General features: G+C 39.4%; 2 protein-coding genes across 4 annotated transcripts in view; one reads left to right on the forward strand and one right to left on the reverse strand.

Moving 5' to 3' along the window:
• LOC5565758 (galactosylgalactosylxylosylprotein 3-beta-glucuronosyltransferase S) overlaps positions 1–22,829 on the reverse strand; it is a 103,394-nt gene that overhangs the window by 28,782 nt on the left and 51,783 nt on the right. The window lies entirely within an intron of this gene.
• LOC5565763 overlaps positions 1–22,829 on the forward strand; it is a 33,044-nt gene that overhangs the window by 847 nt on the left and 9,368 nt on the right. For both annotated transcript variants that reach the window (XM_021845209.1, XM_021845208.1), the window contains exons 2-11: positions 221–404; positions 12,886–12,930; positions 12,988–13,598; positions 13,664–13,708; positions 13,773–14,176; positions 14,245–14,379; positions 14,438–16,805; positions 16,862–17,193; positions 22,148–22,358; positions 22,420–22,775. In XM_021845209.1, coding sequence (XP_021700901.1) covers positions 326–404; positions 12,886–12,930; positions 12,988–13,598; positions 13,664–13,708; positions 13,773–14,176; positions 14,245–14,379; positions 14,438–16,805; positions 16,862–17,193; positions 22,148–22,358; positions 22,420–22,775 — 4,586 coding nt within the window. In that variant the 5' untranslated portion in view covers positions 221–325. The remainder of the gene's footprint in view (positions 1–220; positions 405–12,885; positions 12,931–12,987; positions 13,599–13,663; positions 13,709–13,772; positions 14,177–14,244; positions 14,380–14,437; positions 16,806–16,861; positions 17,194–22,147; positions 22,359–22,419; positions 22,776–22,829) is intronic.

Raw genomic sequence — 22,829 nt, forward strand, 5'->3', positions numbered from 1 at the left:
AATCGCGGCAGAAGATTGAGTTATTGGATTCTGGGTGCTCGACTCGGAAAGTGTGCCAGTGATAAGCATTGTGATGACCACTTTTCCTGCGTTGCAAGCGGCTTGAAGTGCGACAGGACGAGTCTATCTTTATTCAATTTTAGCAGTGAAATCATAATATAAAACGTCAAGAATGCAATGAAGATGAAGCATTATCATTAGTTTGGAATTTACTTTCCAGAATGGTTCATCTGTAAACGGAAACGATGAGATAGTATTACAACAAATCAACGTAACCCATGCTCTGTGATAGATAATAGTGAACTGACGATTGCCCGTACGCACAATGGGAAGGCGAAAAGATGTGCTTGTGTTCTTAGTATTAACAGTGTATTGTTTTGGTATCATCGAGGCGGAGAAAAGAAGTAAGTAGCACTCTTAGGTAGAATATGGTGAAAGTTTTTATTTATCCCTGGAAAGAAGAGAGAAACAACTTTTTCTTTGGTTCTTTAACTCGATATCGAGGTATGAAAAGTCATATGTCATTGAAAGGAGTAGCTATTTTATGCTCGAGATAAATACACTACTAGAAAACTATGTGCAAATTAACAGTGATTAAGTTTATTGCGGTATTTCTAATGAAACCCGAACGAAAATAATCACGAAAAGAAATAACAATCATAAAACATGTGAAAAAAAAAACGGATAATTAACCTTTATTACCTTTCACACAATCATCAGGTTGGAAGTCAAGGAAATTTCCATTACGAAAAGATCCTGGAGCGACCGAGAATCAAGCATGGCTTTGCTTTGTAGCCGCGGACTCTAAACACTCGGCCCCAAATTAATTATGAAACTTTTGAAATTGCATAATTACAAAAATATTTCCATCCTAGCCTAGCTCCTCATTAGATACGTTCATCGCATAAGTCTAAACAACAAATGATTTTTTATGATTTTTCGGTCTGTAGTCGGATTACTGGGGGTCTAGATAGTCGTAGCGGGTGAACGTGCAGCTATTCATCAAGACCAAGATGAGGGTCGTGGGTTCGAATCCCACCGGTCGAGGATCATTTCTTAATGGAAATTATCTCGACTTCCCGGGGTTCATTAGAGTGCGGCTTATTTGTTGAAAGTTGTGAAAAACCAAAAATTTATGCACAGAAAAAAATTCGTTCTCGTATCCGTGAACAGCAGACGTGAACTCGTCAACAAGCAAAAATACACCGTGAACTAGATCATGTTTATGTGACCTTTGGTGGTAGTTCATGGTGTATTTTTGACAGTTCACGTTTTCCAGAACTCTTTTTTGAGCGTGCGTACTCTTTTAAATTTAAATCACATATAAAGGGAACCTCAAATTTTGAGTAAATAAATTTAGATTTAGAGGTGGCGCAAGCGACATGAAGATGAATTTTCAAGTTATGAAAGATGATCTTTAGTGGAGGCTTCATAACTTTGATATTTTCTAACCAATTTTAAAGCATTTTTCATCATTCTCTTCAAATATTTAATTTATGAAAAGTTTGCAGAATATCAAATTTGTCAAAAATCAAAAGTAGTCTTAGTTAAGAGTAGTTTTCTTTAAGTTTTTCCTACATATACTTCAAAAAATAATCTTTGTTTGACCATAACTTCATGAAAACTCATCTGATTCCAGATCTTTTTACATGCTGTTGAAGCTAATTTAGTTGTTTTTAAACTATGTATTTAACAAATTTCATCAAAAATTGTTTTGACCTAGTTTAAAAAAGCTACTCAAAAGCATATTTTTTTAATGAAAAAAATCATTTCTTTTTTTCAAATTGTTGATTTTTATTCGCAAGAAATCACATGTTTACTGTTTTCCGAAGTTTATGAAGCATATTGTTATAAATACGAGTTGAAAATTGCATAAATCTGTTATAAATTTCAAAAATTATTTTTTTATAAGGTTTATGACATTTTGGTATTCTACAAACTTTTCATAAATTCAATTTTGAAGAGAATGATGCTAAAAATTTTGAAGTTGGTAAAAAAAAGAAAAAGTTATGAAGACTTTACAAAATAACAAAACTATTAAAACTTCACAAGCTGAGAAGCAGGCTCTGTCTCAGTTGGGACGTAACGCCAGGAAGAAGAATAAGAAGAAGCGTATACTTTTAGCTATATAATTGCATCGCCAACATTGAGCGAGTGAAGCCGCTTAAACAAAGGCTCTAGAGCCAGGACATGAGGAAGAAATGCTTATGTCCCATCCCAGGAGAACAACAATGGAGTGTGCATTAACTTTCTTAGCAACGCCACTCTCAACGATTTTACCTCTAACCCTGAATTGAAACGGTTAGTACAGTTACCCCCGTTTCTTCTTTCTTCAACTGAAAATGTTTTGTCTATCAGTTTATTCATGCGTGAATAACCTAATCGTTATGATTTTTTTAATTGCCTTCAACCTCAGAGTCTGCACAGTGGGCCTGGCCATTTTAATGTTTGTATCATGGTTCTATCCCGTTAGCGTGAATGTTGTTAGGCCGAAAGGGTCGTTAGGCCTAAAATGGCCGATAGTTCTAATAAACCTAGAAGCCCACAATAACCGCTGCGAAATACAACTAGATTAAAAGAAGGAAAAAACACTGATGAATGTGTTAGCCATTTGAAATAGTAGTAAATTATCAAATGTTATTTCGGCCTAGTGGCCTTCGGCCTAACGACATTCGGCCTAATGGCATTCGGCCTAACGACCTGCACCCGTGAATAACCCAATCGTCATGACTTTTTCAATTGCCTTCAGCCTCAAAGTCTGCACAGTGGGCCTGGCCATTTTAATGATTAATAATAATCATATCGCCGATATTCTGCAAATATTAATACTGACAAGAAAATATCTTAAATAATTAAGGTATTTCCAGGATGCTTTTCAACACTGGCTGTGCAAGCGCTTAGATTGGATAATTGTTTTTTTTTTTTTTCAAAATATTGAATTGAAAAAAATACGAAACCCAGACGCACGGTGAATAGTGCACACGGTGAACGGTACCGTCCTTAAAATAACATTTGGGAACCCAACTATTGACTTATTTTTCGAATCATTTCACTACCTACTTTTGTATTTTTCATCAAATGACAGTTAACGCGCAAAAGGGGTACTTAGGTACATTTGAAATTTTGGTTAATTTTCAAAGTGCATATTTTTCTGAAATGTAACTTGTCTGTACTTTCACGGAGCTTCACCTTCATCGGTTCTTTGAAGATTTATAAGATCTATACAGTAAAGTAGGGTAAGAGTTCGACCTTAATGGAATAATCGATATAACAGAAAAGCTATAACAGTTGAAAAGAAATAAATACCACACTGTGAACTTTCAACATTTTGGCGACAGTTTTGCTTAGCAATCTTAAGTCACAATTATCGTGGTCGGACCGTACCGTTTTCTTATTCGACGGACCGACCGACACACGTTGTAAACAGACCCGGCATAGACACGTAACAGCAACACAAGAACCAAGGAAAGCGAAGCATCGGTGGTGTCAACTCATGGTCACGAAGACCGGAGATCACCGTGCTTCCAAAGCGTTTTGGTATTATGGTGTTCTAGGCTGGATACAGCTTCGGATCATAATCAAAACACATGGTTCTAGGTTCAATCAAGACTGTTCTTTATTCATAATTGTCACGACTTAAATAGGTAATAATTGCTGATATAAACAACATTTTCCCATTTCTAGTTACAACAGTTGTAAAATTAATTGTCCTAAACAAACTTTTGTCCACCGATGGTGCAAGAGTTCGAATAATGTGGAGCAAAAGTTCGCTGGCTATAACTCAGAAGATCGACACTTTTATGACAGGCATTGGCATAACCGATATAAACTTATGTTGGTATAAAAATACATGAAAATATTTAAATCAAAATATGTCGAAAATTGGGTTTAATAAATGTACCCAACAATTCAAGGTTTTCGAAGAAAAAAATGAAATGTTGATAACTTTTTTTGCACGATTTAGCCATCAAAAGATTATTAATTACGCCAATAGATTTGAGGTATTTATTTATTTTTAAATTATCATCCTGGCACAGCAAAAAAATATACTTGAGCGGAATTCACATTTTGTAGTTGCTACGGGGGTTAGAAATTCATATAGAGGCTGAAACGCCTTTATTTTTCAATATGAGACTGCGCTTACTTCATATCTTTTCGCAAGATGTTTGAACAAAGTGTGCTAATTGTGAATACATAGTGAATTACATATTAATACAAGAGTTTTGCGATGAAATAATGTGATGATTCGGAAATATATATCCACTCCCGAGCAAAAGTTTGGGTTCACCCCCTAAAAAATATACAAAAGAGTTCTGTCCATATCTCTGTGACTACACGTCCAAATTAAACTCTCTGTGGCGCATTCCAAAGGCAATGAGTTCTTCTTACCCCAAATTTTGGCACGATACACCATACTGAGGGGTGAACCCAAACTTTTGCACGATGACTTTTTTCAGATTTTTTCGGGAAAATTTCGTGAGCACTCTTCAAAGAATACAAAATTACAAATCCAATGATACATTGATTTTGAATTCTGCTCGATCCAATGCTGAGAAAATTAGCCATGTTTTTTCAGTGTGTTTTTTGAAAAATGTCACAACTTTAAGTAAAAATTTAGTAAACAAAATTCAAAAACTGTGTTTGGAAAAAATACATATAAAGTAAGAATAACCCATTGCCTTTGAATGCGAGTTTGAATTGGACGTGTAGTCACAGAGATATGGACAGAACACTTTTGCATGTTTTTTAGGGGGTGAACCCAAACTTTTGCACGGGAGTGTATGCAACGGTATTGTTTTTATGAATCAAAGCTATCATCATGATGTACAAAAATATTTTGCCAATGACAATAATCTTCCAAGTGACTAGAGTGAGGAAAGGTTCTAGTCCGAGTTTTGTTTTCGGTTCATGACTGGAGAAAAAAACAGCATTTTTTTTTAATTTTCCTGAACAACTAGCAAAGGTTTTCTTGAATTTTTATCTCCATGGCGTTTTAAAGAAAGGGTAAAAAATAAACATTTTAAATTTTGATGGGAGTTGTTGACCTCTACGTAGATTAAAATATGAACAGTACAAAAGAACATTGGACATAAAAAAGAAGTTTTGACTGCAAATGATGATACCATGTACTTTGAGGTAATCGAGTTCAGTTCAACTTCGGGGTCCCTCAAGGGGCTCCACAGCTTGTAGGTTGAAGCACCCATCTAGCGATAAGGGGGTCGTGGGTTCGATCCCCACCGGAGCACGTGGTTTCTTTCCGCAGTTTCGCATAACCTTGCAACAGCAAAATTAGGCCGGAATTGACTAGAACTTGACAACTAATTAACTGTGCAACATTTTGCATGTTGTTCTGAATTTTCATTATTCTTTTTTTTTATTGTTTGTTTGATACCATAATCATAAATCGATAAAATCCATGAAAACTGCTTGTATTGCTGTTTGCGTTTGGGGTGACAATCTTGTCTAACTGGGCTTCAAATGCGGTAACACAAAGTAGTCAAAGGATACTTAGCAACCATGATACATATCACCGTCAACCTAGCACAGAAAGTAAATCTTTGACATCGCCTTCCTTGTGAAAAATCTTACCGCGTTTGGTGTTCCCGCATTTGATACTTGCATTTCAAATGCACACAGCAATATTTTGAGACACTGGTGCAAAAATTACAAATATATCATATTACAAATCAAGCTGTCCGGAACTGGGGGACAGGAAGTGCTACATGAAAATTGTAGGTTGACCTCATTCGGTTTAAATATGGTACAAAATACATTCATACTTTAAAATTACGATTGTTTCCAATGGTGCTTGCTTGATCCTAATTATTTTCTGTGCCCAAAACCATTATTAAATTAGTTCAAATTTAAAGCGAATTTAAAGTGAAACGAAAATTTGCATCGTTTTCTCCAGCGATAAAAATATGTGAAAATTAAACTTTTTCAGTTTGAATTCGCGTCGCTGCTACAGATAACATCCCTATTTTTGATGTTGTGCGATAGAATTATACAATTTCCTCGTTTTTATATCAGAAACAGGATGATCTCCTTAAGGTGTTCATTTTACTACCCCTTCCCCTATTGAAAAGTTAGTGTTAACACTTCGAATGACCTTAAAATATGGATCTTATTACGAGAAAACGCAAACAAACCCCTGAAGTGTTATTTTGGACCGTTATACCCCATAAGGCTAACATTACAGGGTTATTACTTTTAATGTCGGTATTGTAAATGGTTATAGAAAATAGTTGTTTGTATGAATTTCAATTTCCATTGTACATCTTGTTTTGTATATCTATGACACTTGCCTTAACAAGGTCTAGATTTATTTTTTTCTTCATTCATCTAAATTACGTTACAGCTGGTACGCACGTTTTCCACAGATAAGTACAGGGGATAGGCAAAATGATTGAGATAGGCAAAATTTTGCCCAAATTCAAATAAGCATCGGCTGCCATGACCACTTTATAGTAGAGTGCAGGTGCCCCGGGGATGTGGCCAATTCAAAACATGCCAGAAAACACACCAATATGGGTAAAAACATCAAGATTTTTGAAGGTGATGCTAATAGAAGTATTTACAGCGCAACTTATTTATATTACCACTGTATAGTAGGTTCCATGGGCCCTGGGGGATGAGGTCATGTTTCGAGTTGGCCACATCTCTAGGAGCCCCTGGAATATACTATAGAGTGATTATTATATCTTGTGGTTCTGAAAATGCTCGCCATTTTCCAAGTCACATGGATCTTACTGTTTATGGTAGAATGTGATTCTAAACAGATGAACGGACATGTTCCGAATTGGCCACATCCCCCGGGGCACCTGGAACCTACTATAAAGTGGTCATGGCAGCCGATGGTGCTGGAAATGCTTCGGAAAGCATAACTGTTGAAAATCATGAAGTTTGATGCCCATATTGATATGGTTCCAGATATGTTCCTAATTGACCACTTCCCCCAGGGCACCTGGAACCTTCTATAGAGTGGTCTGTGCATCTAATGGTTCTGAATACGCTGCAGGAAACATCATTTTTAAGGTTGATGTCCGCTTGGATATAGCTCCGGATAATATTTACATGATTGGAAATACAAACATGACTGACCATGCTTTCCGGAACCAGTTTTACGGAAATGGTCATATTTCTGAAGATTTCCAACCAATCTTAATGCGTCCGGTGGCATTCAACTTCCTATTAGTTCTAGTTTCTAGGAAAATTGCAAACATCTATCTAACTTTACACCACACAAAAATACAAGCGACAAAAAAAATGACATTTGGACATGACCTCAGAAAATCCGGAACATCTTCGGTGTCCAGTGGCCAATATGCATGGCCAAGGAAGTTCCTAAAACTGGACCAAATTTGCCGTCGACTGCTTCCAGATGCATCCAATTTCATCCATTTTTCATAAAGTTATAAGCATTTGAATTTGGGCAAAATTTTGCCTATCTCAATCATTTTGCCTATCCCCTGTATTTACGCTACTCAAACATTTTCTCGATTGAATAAAGCATGCTACCACAATCTATAAGACTTTAAAGATTTTCAATTAGGAACTAATAACTAAATATGGGAAATTTAAGTGAAACAAATATGCGTCGTTTTAAAATATTATATCTTTCAGATGTTATTCAATTGATTATACACTGAAAATTCAAATTAATCTTTTAAATACTAGGTAACATATTTTTTCCATTGATCATTCATTTTACTGACAGAAAATAGTAATTGCCCTATACTATAAGTCTGTAAACAATTAAAGTTAATATAGAGTGTATAGTGTCCATCCCGGGACATCCCGAGACCAAAAATCCCGGGATTTGACAAATTTTGGGATTTCCCGTTTCCCGGTATTTAAGTTCTGTCATCCCGGGAATCCCGGGATTCCCGAAATATTCGTAGTATTTGATGAAAACCACTAAATTTCAATGAAAAACTATTACATTTTCCGCACTTATTTGGTAAAATAGAAAAGCTTCATGAAAAAGAGAATAAACGAGTAATTATTTTCATGAAAACATCAATTTGTCTTCAACATTCTAGGATGAGAAAGTAAATTCGAAAGTCCACCTAAACTTTGATCAATAATTTTGGAAAATTAACATAATCTTCTACTATACTTTTAATGATCTTTAATCGTTTCTTTAGAATAGTTTTAATGACTATTCAAATGTTTGAAGCAAATTGCTTCAATATTATGACTTAATACTTTACCATACTTCCATTCATAAGTAGAAGAAGGTATCGACCTTGATGGTTTTAATTATTTTAAAATGGCTATAGCGGTCATGCGACTCAAACTTAAAGGGAGTCTGTAGAAGATCTTCGCAAATGATAAAATGAATAGGTGGATAGGCGTACGCGAATCGCAAGAGGACGACAAAAAATCATTCATAAGTGATATAGACAATTTGAAAAATCCCTAGAAAACCCGTTATTAGTCAAGCTAAGTTTTGATTTTCGTTTAGTTCTTCCATCAGAATGAGTCATACATGAAATGTGATTGGTTATTATGAACATGTTATCTTGAAAAGTTACATAATCATACTTTGTTCATTAAAAAAAACATTGTATTGTTGAATTTGTACTTTTATTTCAACCAAAATACTAGTTTTATTGAAAATTTGAGAAATCCCGGGATCCCGGGATAAGCTAGAATTTTTGTCCCGAGTCCCGGACGAGCAAAATGGCCGGGAAATGGACACTCTAATAGAGCGGGATATGGCCTGACAAAATTTTAAATTATGTCAAACAATTACAGAGACTATGACTCTAGTGTGGCCATTTCCCACTTAAGTCAAGATCAATCAAAGCGAAAACCTCAATTCTCAAGAGCATAAATCTAGTGAATCAAACAGCCGTTCAAGCTGAAGACTTGTTCGATTGGGTACTCGCTGACGGAGACCAGTTGATCAATTTTTTGTAGCGTGAATGGCTGACTGGTTCTCGAGATTCCTGCTCTTCAAAATTTGGGATTTGGCTTCCCGACCAGTGGATAACAACAAAATTGTATCTCAAATATATCAAAATGTGTTATAAATATCAAATTTTGTTTGTTAGAATTACTTTGAGTTGATGGACGAATTTATAACATAATTAAAACAAAATCGATTATAATAACAAAAGCAGTTCCAAATTTGTTTCAATTTAAAAAAGAATTATAACAAATTTCGATGTAGACAAAATTTGTGCTTTTATACATGTAAAGAAATCAACAAATTCTGTTATAATTCAGTTATGGAAAATAACAAAATGAGTTATATGTTTGTTTAAATTATAACATATTTTGTTTCAATTTTGATTATTTAAGAGGAAGTTGTGTTTTAATTTTTGTTACTTTATCAATTATTAGTAGTAGTAGTACTAGTTAGTAGCCAAAATTATAACATGTTTTGTTATAGAAACACGCTAGAAGGGAATCAATCTCCCGATTCAGGCTGGAGAATTACTAGGTCTAGGAAATATAGGAAAGTTGATATTTGAATTTGATTGAATTAGGTAGATAGAATAATTAATTAATGAATATATTCAAATCCGACACGAATGCACCACGTAGGTGTAAAGTGTCGTTAATAAAAACAAACAAACAAACAAACAAACAAACGCTAATGGCTAACAAAATATGTTACAACTCTGTTGTAATCCACTGGTCGGGTTCTATTCACATGCACGCAAATGTGTGGAAAGTTTGCCAACTCTTCATTTTTTTCTGTACTTTTCGTGATTTTTTTAAGTTATTTTTGCTGTTATCGCGTCGCCTTATTTATTTCAGTAGCACTCTGTTAATATTGTCTTAAATATAAATTCATAAAATACATTTGAATAGTGTTAGCATTTCTCCTATTTTTTAGCATAGAAAGTCAATTAAGAGTGCTATGCTAATACTTTATATTATCGTAATACGGCTGAGGATATTAAAAAATGTGATTATACACATATTTATCGGGTGTATTATTTTCCTGTGAACAAAGAATGTTATCAAATTTTGTACACTTTGACAGATACGCGTATTTTGTATTTTAGAGGGTCATACAATTACGACAGCAAAGTTTTACGGAAGGTTTCTTCACCTTGGAAATTCGATATAGTGGAGAGTCTGGAAATTTGATAACAGGTACCTACGATGCTACTCAATAGACACCAAGGCAACGGCTTTTCAACTTGATACCTACTAATCGATCCAGTGATGTACCTTACAGTTCTTAAATTTCAAGTATCTACAATAGTTGGAAGGGAATTCTGATTAAACCCAGATTAAATATATAGTTTGTGCATACGATGGTTTCGTAAGTCGTAGCATATAGTGTAAATAGGAAACCATAAGAAAAATCAAACCATCATTGGTCATCGGAGAGTTCATCCAGTTCATCAAGTGTTATAAATTTGCATGGGGTTCCAACTAACATGGTGAGATTGTTCTAATTTATATTGTATTTATTTGTCTTTTTATATCATATATAACTGGGTTGGGAGGGACCATCAGGGCACCCGAATGAAGCGATTTGGACAGGGAGCTTGGGACTGCCTCCTCCCTGTTGTTAACATTTCGTGGATTGAGAGCCCATCTATTGGGAGTATTCTGTCAATCGAGGGCTTGATTGTAAAATTGTTCGTGAAAACTTTCTTCTGGAAGGAGATTCTTTTCCCCTGCCGCGGGTTTCGTGCAAGTGTTTCTGCTTGCGGGTCCGCACATCCGTTTTTGGCCCTTCATACAGGAGACTGACTGCTCACGAACAACAGCACAATATTGATCAAATCGCTTTTCAGATTATTCCAGTGCTATAGGCAGATGCCTTGCTACAATAGATGGTAGAACCAAATCATCATCATCATCACGATGGTTTCGTAAGTCGAATCTGGTTCACGACACTGAAGACGATCTTACAGTTGAGGTCGAAATATCTGTCAAAGGATACAAACTCTAGTGGAATTAAATATAAGAAGAATATAAGAAATCTTAATTATTATAATAAGGTTGGTTTGAGAAAATTACTTTTTGTAATCTTACTTTTGAAACTATGATAGAGCTTCAAAAGTTGATTATAAAAAAGTGGCGTCAATTATATAGAGCATCATGTTTTGCTAACGTTACTTAATAAATATGTATAGTAACTTTTACAATAAGAAAAAATGCGTTTTCGTTCCAACAGGTCAATAAGCCAATCATTTTTAAATACATTGTAAAGTGTTGCAGATCATAAAATTGTTTGTAAGATCATGATCATAACTTGGGCAGTAAAGTTAAAATCATATCTCGAAACGAACATATTCTTATCTCACATCTCAATCTGATATTAAAAACTTTTTCGAAAATTTAGTAAAACTTGACATCTGAAAAAGACCAAAATTAGTTCTTTGACATTAAACAAAGCATATTCAACAGGGGGACGGACCTGGTGTAGTGGTTAGAACACACGCCTCTCACGCCGAGGACCTGGGATCGAATCCCATCCCCGAGATAGTCACTAAAAATTCAGTGACGACTTCCTTCGGAAGGGAAGTAAAGCCGTTGGTCCCGAGATGAACTAGCCCAGGGCTAAAAATCTCGTTAATAAAGATAGAAAAAAAAAGCATATTCAACAAAATAGCGCGACTGAACCATGTGACGTCGGGACAACCTCTATGCGCAACAAGTAGTCTCAAACAGGAAAGACTTTTTCTTTTTTCTCTCAGATTATTATTTCCATTTTCTTTCATATGTGAAACAAAGCCGAATGCTTCTCTGGTATAAGGATCTGAAAGTCAAGGGTTCGATGCTGGCAGTCGATTTTTTTTTATTCTTCTGTCATCTATCAGATCATAGTTTGATGTTGATTTTATGGAAAATAAATGCATTGTATGGCAGTATGGGAGGAAACTAAAATTTTTAAAAATTACCAAGGACTCAAAGAGCTTATTTGAGGCTGATTTTTTTTTTCAACTCGTATCACATACTGGGTGAATAGTCGGAAAATAATTCTGATAGAAATTTCATTGCTACTACATTACGTGGCTCATGAATAATCTCAATGTGGCTGTTATGCGATTAAATTTACCAATGTGACAAAACAATTTTGTATTTTTGTCGAAATTTCCAGATTTCAAAAGTCAAAAGTGTCGAATGTGACAAATATGCAGTTATGGGTAGCACATTTCTTACAGAACCCAGCGCAAGATTTTCAATCAGTCTTGGAAACGATTCTTACTAATTTGTTTATAGGACTCTCGAAAAATCTTGGACAAGATTTTTACAGTGGAAATAACTCTTACAAAAAAATTGGGCACGATTTTCATATAAAACTAGTAGGGATGCCTATCGAATTTTCTGCAGATTTTTACAGAATTTTTAATAAAATTCTTCTAAAACCCTTAACATTATTCTAACAGATTCAATGGTACAAAATATCCAGAGCTAGACTCTGACGTAATACTGAGCACAGTTCAAGAATGTTTGGTAAGATTTAAAAAGGCTCTAACTAGTTTTAACAGGATGATCAGCAGCAAAAATCTTGTATGAACCACAAAAAATCATCGAGCGGTTTTCATTAGATTTCACGGAAGAGTTAAAATTGTTTGTGAGATTTGGTCCTCGTTACAATTGGACAGGCCCGTTCTATATGATAACTTACTGGTACCTTTAAATAGTGATTTCTTCAACTTCCATAACTTGCAATAGTATACTAAATTTAAATAAAGTTTCCTCTGCCTCTATTAATTTTGCTCCTCGGATCAATGGATACTGGAATTTAGATTCATATAATCAATTTTCAAAAATATCCATGTCAGGTTATTCCTAAATATATTTTCATTAGAATGGTGTTTTATGGTGTTTTATAATGGGTCTGTTTAATATTTGCCTATTTCCTACGTCACGGCTGTATTATTGATATTTTTTTAATCTTTTCAGACCCCTTGAAAGATCCTCGGATATGTGGGCGACCGCAATGTCATGGTAAGCTAAAAAACACTTCTCTATTTGAAAATAGCTTAAATTAAAATTCCATTCCAGAAACAAACAACAAATTTAGGTATCAACAGCATCGACTTTACAAGTATGACTACGCAATGTACGTTAAAACCCAGTTCTCTGGGAGTGGAGAAAATTCTTCAGAGCTGCATCTTATAGCAGCAGTAGAAATTGATTTTCCAAAGCCTTGCCAGGGATTGTTGAAGTTGCACTCCATAGAGGTGCGTGATCGACCACTGCCGGTAGTTGAAGAGCAAGACTTCGAGTATGGCGCTGATTACGTCGAACCTCCGCCAGAGGTTGAACTGCATCCGAAGAGTGATGCTATTGCAGAAGACCTGATGCGATTCGAGCTGAAGTTTGCATTTCACGATGGTGTGGTGGGTGAAATCTGCCACGAGGAGGAAGAACCCGTGTGGACCTTGAACTTGAAACGTGGTATTTTGTCGTCGTTCCAAAACAGTATGCCTCGCTTTGACATCGATTATCACACAACGGAAACGGACGTATCTGGAGTGTGTGGTGTTACGTACACGATGAGTGGATCGAAGGGAACAAGTCTATCGATTAGGAAAACAAAGGATATTGATTCTTGCAAAAGGAGATACAAGACGAATTCTCTCATCCAGACAGTACCCTACGAATTCAGACCGGTAATGCCCTTTTTCAACATATTAGAAGTGGCAGAATTACATCTCTATTCGATTTTTATTTTCAGAACTATGTTGCTTGGCCAATTTTGAATTCAACCAGCTACTGTAATGTATGTAGTATAATTTTCGTAATGTTGCGAACATTGAATAATCAAAAATGATTTGAATTTACAGATTTCGGTTGATAACTTCGTTTACAAGGAAGCTATTTGCTACGAGCGACATCAATTGGTTCCATTTTCAAACGGGCAAGCAGGTGCGGTAACGGAATCATTCAGCAAACTAACCTTGGCTGACGAAGAATCGTACTCGCCGGAGGAGCAGACTCCCGATGATGATTATGAGATTCAGAAACGATCTAGTCTCATCTACGATCATACACCGTCGGTTCGGGATAGCCACGATGAGATTAAAGCCTCTCGTGAACTGCTGAAAGAACTTTGTCGACAAGGTTTTCCAGATATTCAAAGAAACTTTCCAGATGTATTTTTGAGTTTTCTGTCCACCACAAGGGTGCTGTCGTTTACTGCACTTTCACAGCTACTCTATCGATCAAAAAGTATCTGTGAGAATGGAAAGTAAGTAGCTCCATGATCATGGTTTGTATATAAATATTTTTTTCTAACGTAACCATTTATAATTGAAGGAATCATGTTTTGGAAAGCCTTCCATACATTGGAAGTCCGGCATCGGTGACGTTGATGAAGGATCAAATCGTTAAAGATCAAATACCAGCTGATCTCGCCAAAAAATGGATGGAGTCTTTTGCTTATCTCACAAGGTAATACTGCAATTATTCATGTTTAAGATTAAAATAATTAACTTACTTGCAATTCCAGACCAAATGAAGATGTGCTTGAAGCCATGCTCGAACTGATGGAGCATGGAAAGGAGATAGGCGAGAAGAATTACATTCTTGCTGCTACTTCTGTGGGAAATACGTTCTGTAAAGTCAACCCCGACTGTGACACTAGTGATGGTATTCAAGCAATTATACAATTTTTGGAGAGCAACGTACAAGAAAAACTACAGGAAAGCTCAACGTGGACGAGAAAGGAACGTGAAAATGTTATAGTGTTGTTGAAAGGTTTGGGTAATATTGGAGTCATCAGCACGGAATTTTCTCTAGAACTTCGAGAAATGATTGAAAACGAGAAATTGCCCATGGAGATCCGCTTACAAGCGCTCTATGCTTTCCGCAGACACGATTGCGTCAGAACGAGAAATTATTTCCTTAAGTTGTATTCGAACTTTGAGGGCGACGTTGAGATTCGAATCGCTGCTTACCAACAAGCTATGCGATGCCCTGATTACCTTTCTGTCAAGTGGATTAAGCATATTTTGAAAACGGAAGAAGTCAATCAAGTCGGGGCCTATGTTTGGTCGCATCTTTCAAATATAGCTAGTAGTGCCTCGCCCGTGCGGGTTGAAGCCCAAGGTTTGTTGGCCGATAATGACCTAGGTAAAAAGTTCCGACTTGATATTCGAAAGTTTTCGCGAAACTATGAGCACACAATGTTCTTTGATGAATACAACTTTGGAACGACAGCAGATGCAAATTTGATCTTCAGTACTGACTCATATTTACCAAGGACTGTGTCGATGAACTTGACGGCCGATTTATTCGGAGAGTCAGTTAACTTCCTGGAGTTGAATGCTCGTGCAGAAGGTTTTGAATATTTGGTGGAGTCTATTTTCGGCCCTACTGGACCACTGAATGCGAAAAAGGTAAAGGAATACACCTCAGCTGTAACATCATTTTTGAACTCAGATTCCGAAGAAGAGGAACAATCTATTAGTCAGCTTCGTCTGAAAAGAGATTCAGACGACGAAGAAAGCTACTTATTCGAAGAAGATGAACAAAACACGCGTCCAAAACGACAAGCACGTACGCCGGCGATGATTACGAAAGACGTTCACGAGCAGATCGACGATATGGGCTTCAAAATGAAATCGGACTTCAAAGATCCACATGCTTCAATTGGTTTGAAAATTTTTGGCAACGATCTCAAATATTACACAATAGAAGGATTCGCCGAAACGCTAAAGGCAGCAGAGCAAATTAACCCGTTGAACTACTTAAAAAACATTCTATCTGGAAAAGAGGTAGCCTTTACGAAATCAGGCGTATTCTTGGATACCTCGTATGATGTTCCACTGAGTACTGGATTTCCGTTGGCATTGAGTGTCATTGGGGCCTCGTCAGTAGATCTACGCATGTCGGGCTCCTTCCGAGCTTCCGATGTGTGGACCTCATCGCGTATTGTAGATGTGGAAGGAAAAATCAAACCTAGCGTATCCGTTGATATCACTGCCACAATGAAGACTGATTTCATCCATACATCGACGGGAATCAAAGTAAAAAGCAATTTGTTCTCAAGTTCAACGCTGGAAACTAAACTGAAGATGCGCGGAAATCGTCTGGTTTCGTTACAATTCAGTCTGCCCCAAGACCGTAACGAAATTTTTAGCGTTAGATCAGAAATGCTGGTTTTCGACGATAACAGGGAAATACAACAGAAGGGCATAGATCGCCGCTATTCCAACTCTACATGCACGTGGCCAGTTGTTGATCGTGCAATTGGTCTGAAACTGTGCGCCGACTACAGCTTACCGGATGTGAGTAACAATAGTAACGTCCCCAGTTTGATTTTAAGTGGACCGGTTATCTTAGACATAAGTCTGTTGAAAGCAGATCCAACGGCAAAAGTTTTCCTATTCCAATACAATTGGGAAACTCATGAAAACATTTCGACGGGATCAGTTATATTTGAAACACCGCACTCCCAAATACCTCGAATCTTCATTGCTAACATCACTGCTGACGGAGAAGGATATAGTGTTTCAATGGGTTTCCGAAATGGAGAAACTTCCCACTCAGCCGTCGGAATTTACAAGAACAACAAAGATCAGAGACGTTTGGATATGTCGTTAAACGTCAATGACCGCAAGTATCTGGCACTGGAGATGGGGTATAACAAAACTGAAATCAAGTATGGAATGATCTACAGCCCTTCGTTGTTCCTTTCGGTCAACAACGAACGTATCGCGGGAATGGCCGGCCAAATCAAAATGATCGACAAGAAGAACGTCAAGCAATGGGACTATACGCTACAATTTGAGACCAAACGAGTACAGGCAAAGGTGATAGGCAACGTTCAGCAGACGCAAGCCTCGATCACAAGTAAACTATCAATGGACTACAGGGTGAGCGTTGTATTGATAGTTTTTCGAATTGCACAAATTAAAAATATAATTTTCAGTTCATCAACAGCAAATCAGAGCGACTGACCCTGGGAGGAGTGTTCTCCAACAGAAGTAATCGAGGTCGCACCGAATATCACGGATCTTTCGATCTTCGTTCCACGGCGTATCCACATTTCGACTTTGCCACGGCGATGAAGTTCCTGTCCGCGATGGGTCACATCGAGTGCAAAGTGGACTACAACAATGCACCAGATCTGAGCGATCCCAATTACACCACAACAGTTCGGTTAATATTTGCCCGCCATCATGATGCAAATGTTGAACGAACCACCGCATCGATGGAGCTGACTAGGCCGCGATCGAAAACGGATTGGAAGGCGATGATTAAGTAAGTATCTCTGCCATCTCTTTCTAAAGGGGGAAATCTGCAATCAGACCTCTGAGAAGATAACTCAGAGAGTGTGGGGATGCCACACCACCGACGACCCACTAAAACCAGTCCATGCGCTGTAGGTGAACAATTCTCGCTGAAGTGGTGTACAAAATGCACAGACATAACACATGGCCTCAGATCCTTTTCTCCGCAGAACCACCTTACGGTATTTCTTCGGGGAGGTGCCAGTGCTATAGCACTTAACGCATACAGCAGAAGTAGCCAAGGCAAACTGCTTTCCCTAGCCGACTCAAACAATGATACAGGGGATCAACCTCGGCAGGGCTAATCCTCTGCATCCGACTCTTGGTCAGCGTGCCATAGGCGCTGCAATTCTAGCATAATGTGAGTGACAGCGGTAGTTACTGCATTCCAGCACTCGGCATCCGCACACATTCTCTGGATTATATGGTCGGGAGACGTGTCCCCTCCGCATGTAGCGAGCATGCGATCTTTAACAAACAATCGAACACGGCATGCTCCGTTATTTCTTCCACACCAGCATATTAGGGGCACGCAGGAGCTTCTGCGTGCCCGAACCTATGCAGGTACTGCCTATAGCAACCATGTCCTGACAGAAACTGCATCAGGTGGAAGTTCACTTCCCCATGGTTTCTACCATACCAATCTGACACATTTGGCCGCTGGGTCCATCTACCCTTAATGGAGTTATCATATTCCTGCTGCCAACTTGTGAGCGTTTCCTCTTTACACAAGTTGCGGACTCCTCTGGTACCTATTTGATTGCAGCATTGAAAATCTTCCTTGATGATGAGCCCGATGGGCATCATTCCTGATATGATGCCCATGGCCTCTTTAGAAAACCGTTCGGTATGCGCTTGCTACTCTTAAGCACATGATCCTATACGTGCTTTCCAACTTCTTTAGTTTTCTGCTCGTTCTGAACGCTTTTGACCAGATTGGTCCTCCATAGCCTGCCAGGAGCTTGCGTTTGCTGGCAATTACAGCAGAGCTGTTAGACATCATCCTCGAAAGCGCCGCAATAGCCGTAGATGCCCTTTTACAGGCATATTCAACGCTGAGCTTATCATCGATCATTACTCCAAGATGTCTAAGGGATCGCTTGGACTCTATGGTGCAGTCACCTACCGAGATAAGCGCTAATAGAAGCAAAAAACCATAGAAGAAGAATGTCACTGGCGTCGTTGGTTTTGCTGGCGGAGATAGGCGGGGCTACAAATGTCAACGCGAAAATGTATGCCGTTTGACACTTATGTACCCAACATGTTTCTGAGCGAGAACAAAGGGAACACCAGCGACATTCGTTCTCTATAGTTTTCTATCTCTATTTAAGCGCTCGTTGTTGATTATTGACCACCACCATCTCAGTTGTGTGACGGGCCAGTCCAAGTTTTCTAGACTTCATCCATTCCTCAACTATGGCAATAGAGTGCGCTGCTGTCAACTCTACTTAATCCATCGATTCGCCATAGACCACTAGGATGATGTCGTCGGCAAAGCCAACAGTCTTAACACCCGTCGGAAGGGGCAGCCTCAGTACGTCATCGTACATCGCATTCCATAACATCGTGCCCAGAACACTTTTCTACCCCTCCTCTGTGTCATACAATACTACCATCAAAATAGCTTTCTAGAAGCTTACACAACTGCACCGGTACCTTGAGGCGGTGAAGTGCGTGGGCTATCGCTTCCCATTTTGCGCTGTTGAACGCATTCTTCACATCCAAAGTGACAACCGCGCAGTAACGGATGCCGCTCCTTTTCCACACCTTCCGTATATGGTACTAGCCTGTTGAGGATCAACCTCTCCAACAACTTGCACGTCGTTTTTAGTAGACAGATAGGTCTATACGCCGACGGATCACCTGTTGGTTTCCCCGCCTTTGGTGATAGCCCCAATTTCTGTCGCTTCCATACATCCGGGAAGATTCCTTGATTTATGCATCGTTGCAACGTGGTTCTGAACATGTCCGGATCCGCCTTCGCTGCCGCTTTTAGCAGCAACACGAGGACTTCTCTTGGGACGCTATGGCACCTTTGGTCTTAGCCATTACCACTCTTTAGGCGTAACCACACGAACTAGAATGGACCGGTGCACGAGTTCACTATTTGACGTTTAAGCGGTGCCGTGTTATTTATGTGACCATGGCAACGAGTGAATTGGTGCACTGGTCCATTGGCACTCTGGCATACCGTTTTCGACTCTTGGCACTCTGGCATGCCGTTTTCGACTCTTGATTTCCTTTTTGTTAGCTAACTATGCCTCTCTGAATGCAGCACCGCGTTCTTTTCTTTGTGGTTCTGTGAGTGCGTGTTGCAGTCTTCCTTTAGCCCGAAGGCGCTCGAAGATTGGCACTCGATTCGCACCACCAGCACACCGGCGGCCTGTTCTCTCTAGGAGGGGCTTTTCTCGGCATGAAAGCATCACACGTTCATGATATCACAACAACTAGCTCTTCACCGTTTAAGTCCAGAGTGTTTCGTTCGCGCCTCAGGGTTTCAGTAAGTAATTCGCCATCGAAGCGCGCTGTTTTCCAACCTCGGGCTTGGATCGAGTTACATCGCACTACCCTCCGCCCGCCTGGTACTATAATATTGCGAATCGATTGATGATCGCTATGAGTATGACCGTCATCAACGCGCCAGTCCATGGTACCTGAAAGGTTAGGACTACATAACGTCATGTCTATAATCGATTCTGCCCCATTTCTGCGGAAGGTACTCACTGTACCCACATTTGCCAGTTCTACATTTAATGCGGTCAGGAATTCCAACAATAGCTGGCCTCTTTGATTGGTGCAGCGGCTACCCCATTCCACTTCCCATACAATCAAGTCACCAGCTATCACTACTGGCTGACGATTAACTAGTTCGGCTATCATCCTATCGACCATGTGAGAAAATTCCTTGCGGGCGCGTAACAACTGCAAAAAAACACGCCGTTGATTTTTGCTATCGCAAAACCATCATTTAAGATAGAGTCTACTTCTTGGATTGGGTATCGTCCTGTCGTCTCTATAGCTGCTAGTTGTTGAAACCTATCCGCCAGTTCCCGTTCAACGGGACCCGTAGTTGGCTGGTATGCAGTATGGGTCCGATAGTAACACCACGTCGGTCTTCGTTTCCGATTCCATGACTGACTGCCAAAGCAGTCACGGAAGCAGTGCTGCTGGGCTGCATCAAATTGGTTTAAATTCAACTGTGTTACTTCCGTTTTGGCTGCTTTGATACTCCGCTTGTGTCCGGACATTGGGATCCACCCGTTAAGGTGAAGATGTATCGAAGCCAAACTTAAAATTTTCAAGAGCACAAATCTGGAGAACTAAACACCCGTTTGAGCTGAAAACTTAATCGATTGGTCACCACCATCTAGTGACCAATCAATAAGGTTTTCAGCTTAAACGGATGTTAGGTTCTCCAGATTTGTGCTCTTGTAAATTTAAGGTTTGGCTTCGATTCATATTCACCTTAAGTGTCCCTTGTCTGCTCTGTCGACACATATTAGGTACTTAGCGATTTGCTTACAATCGCTTGCCCTATGACTTTCGGTGTCGCATTTTCTGCACATCTCATTTCTGGCGGGACCATTGCAGTTCCACGACTTATGTCCCTTCCCAATACACTTGGAGCAAACTTCAGGAGCCTGTTGTATGCTCAGCCGACAAACCGACCAGCCTATCTTGAGTATGCCCAAGTTCTTCGCTTTGTTGGCCTCTGCAACCGGCAGCCCGATCGCCCAACTGGGTGCCCTGCGGGACCTTTCTAAGGTAGATGGCCTTACTGGCTAAGTTGATGTCACACTGCTCTTTGAGGGCAGCCGAGACCTCCGCTGCATCGGTGACCTCATCCAGATTTTTACACTAGAAAGTATTACATCAACCTCGTCGCTAAATACTTCTTGTGCCAGTTGCTCATAGACAGCACCCTTTTGCTTGGCGTCCTTCTTTAAGACTAGGATCATTTCTCCAATCCTATTCCGCCTTATGCTCCGCACTTCTTCGCCCAATGGCGATAACTTCTCCGTGCTACGTATCGCTTTCAGAACCTCGGCGTATTTCCCTTACTTCGTTTTGATAACGAAGGCGTCGCCTAGATTCCTCGTTTCGCTGTTTTCGGTTTAGCATTCTCCTTGGGCTCCGTTTTCGATTTCCTCCGTTGTTTCTCATTTACAACTTACCCGGGCCATCGATCACCTCTTATGTTGCACAGGAGCGGACAGTGCCTGCCGTCGCCACAGTGGCTTTTGCCCACACTGTTCTCACTTAAGGTCCTGGGGGTCCGTTATCCCCTGAACTTCCCTGCTGCTCCGGTTCATGCGTTACGGTAATGGTAGATGGTATGGTTACCTTTTAAAGTTCGAGCCATTGCTCTTGTCTAGCACACCTCCTGCAGCGCTACGATTCCGAAACCGTGAAACTTCAGTATATCGGAGAATATGCGTGTACTTCCGATGAAGTTGAGAAATTTTCAGTTCAACGTACCGAGTTTCCAATCGCTAATTCATTTCCGTCGCTGTGGTCTTTGTCGATTGTTCTGGTCCGTATTATCTCGTTGACGTTCCTGTGCTGATGTATTTTTACCGTTGGCTTAAAGGGCCCCACACCAACCCCCTAAATTTTTGGAGGGCCATAGTGCACAGTTTAGCTTAGAGTCCTTCTCTGGCACTCGAACGACGATCAGCCGCCCCTCACGTGGGGAACTGTTGTGAGCCGCTCCTAATATGGAGTACAGAAGCTCCAGTTTTGCAGAAGAAAAATTCCCCCTTCCCTGTCAGCATACGACCATAGCTCCCACCGGGGGTTGGTTACCCGATAGTCTTATACAGAACACCTAACTATAAAAAAGCAATGAAATATATGACAAGATACTAGAAAATATATTTTAAACCACTTTAAAATTATAATACATCAAAATAAACGTTTTACAGACACGAGCAAAACATGAAGAAGGGAACGGAACACAATTTCCTGGTACTGTTGCGATACGCGAAAGACAAAGACATCACTGCAGTGTTTTCTATGTACATGCCACGAGGAATATTATTCGCGATCGATGCTGTCTCCAATATTACCGTTCCCGGATTTGAATCATGCACGATCAACCTAAAGATCAAGGAGAAGGCCCGCAAAGAGTATTATGTAAGTTCAAGCTCAATCTACAGACAGATAATGCCATTCAATTGCTAACAATCTCTTTCAGTTTGACTTCAATGGAATCTGGTTCTCCGGGCATTCGATTATCGTCAATGGCTGGTATCAGGATCGCAGTTCCTTCATCAAGAGCTATCATCATGCAAAGCTGGAAGCACAAAGTCCATCATTTGGAGACATAACGACCGATATCAAGTATGTCCGCGACGAGATCGAGTTCAAGCTGGATCTGCATGCGGAGTACGGCAAACAGCCGTACGGATTGACAATCAAGCATATGCTCGATGAAGAGAATGGGACCAACACATATGCCGGGTTCCAGTGGCGGGACAGTTTGTATTCGTTTTCAGCATTGATGAAATCGGCTCCGATCAAGGAACTGGTTATTGAACTCCACGTTGATAGGTGAGTAATAATCGCACTTGTGTAATGAACTGAAGCTCACAAATTTCCTCCTAT

This window comes from Aedes aegypti, chromosome 2, assembly GCF_002204515.2.
Source record: "Aedes aegypti strain LVP_AGWG chromosome 2, AaegL5.0 Primary Assembly, whole genome shotgun sequence".
In the NCBI taxonomy this organism is placed as follows: domain Eukaryota; kingdom Metazoa; phylum Arthropoda; class Insecta; order Diptera; family Culicidae; genus Aedes; species Aedes aegypti.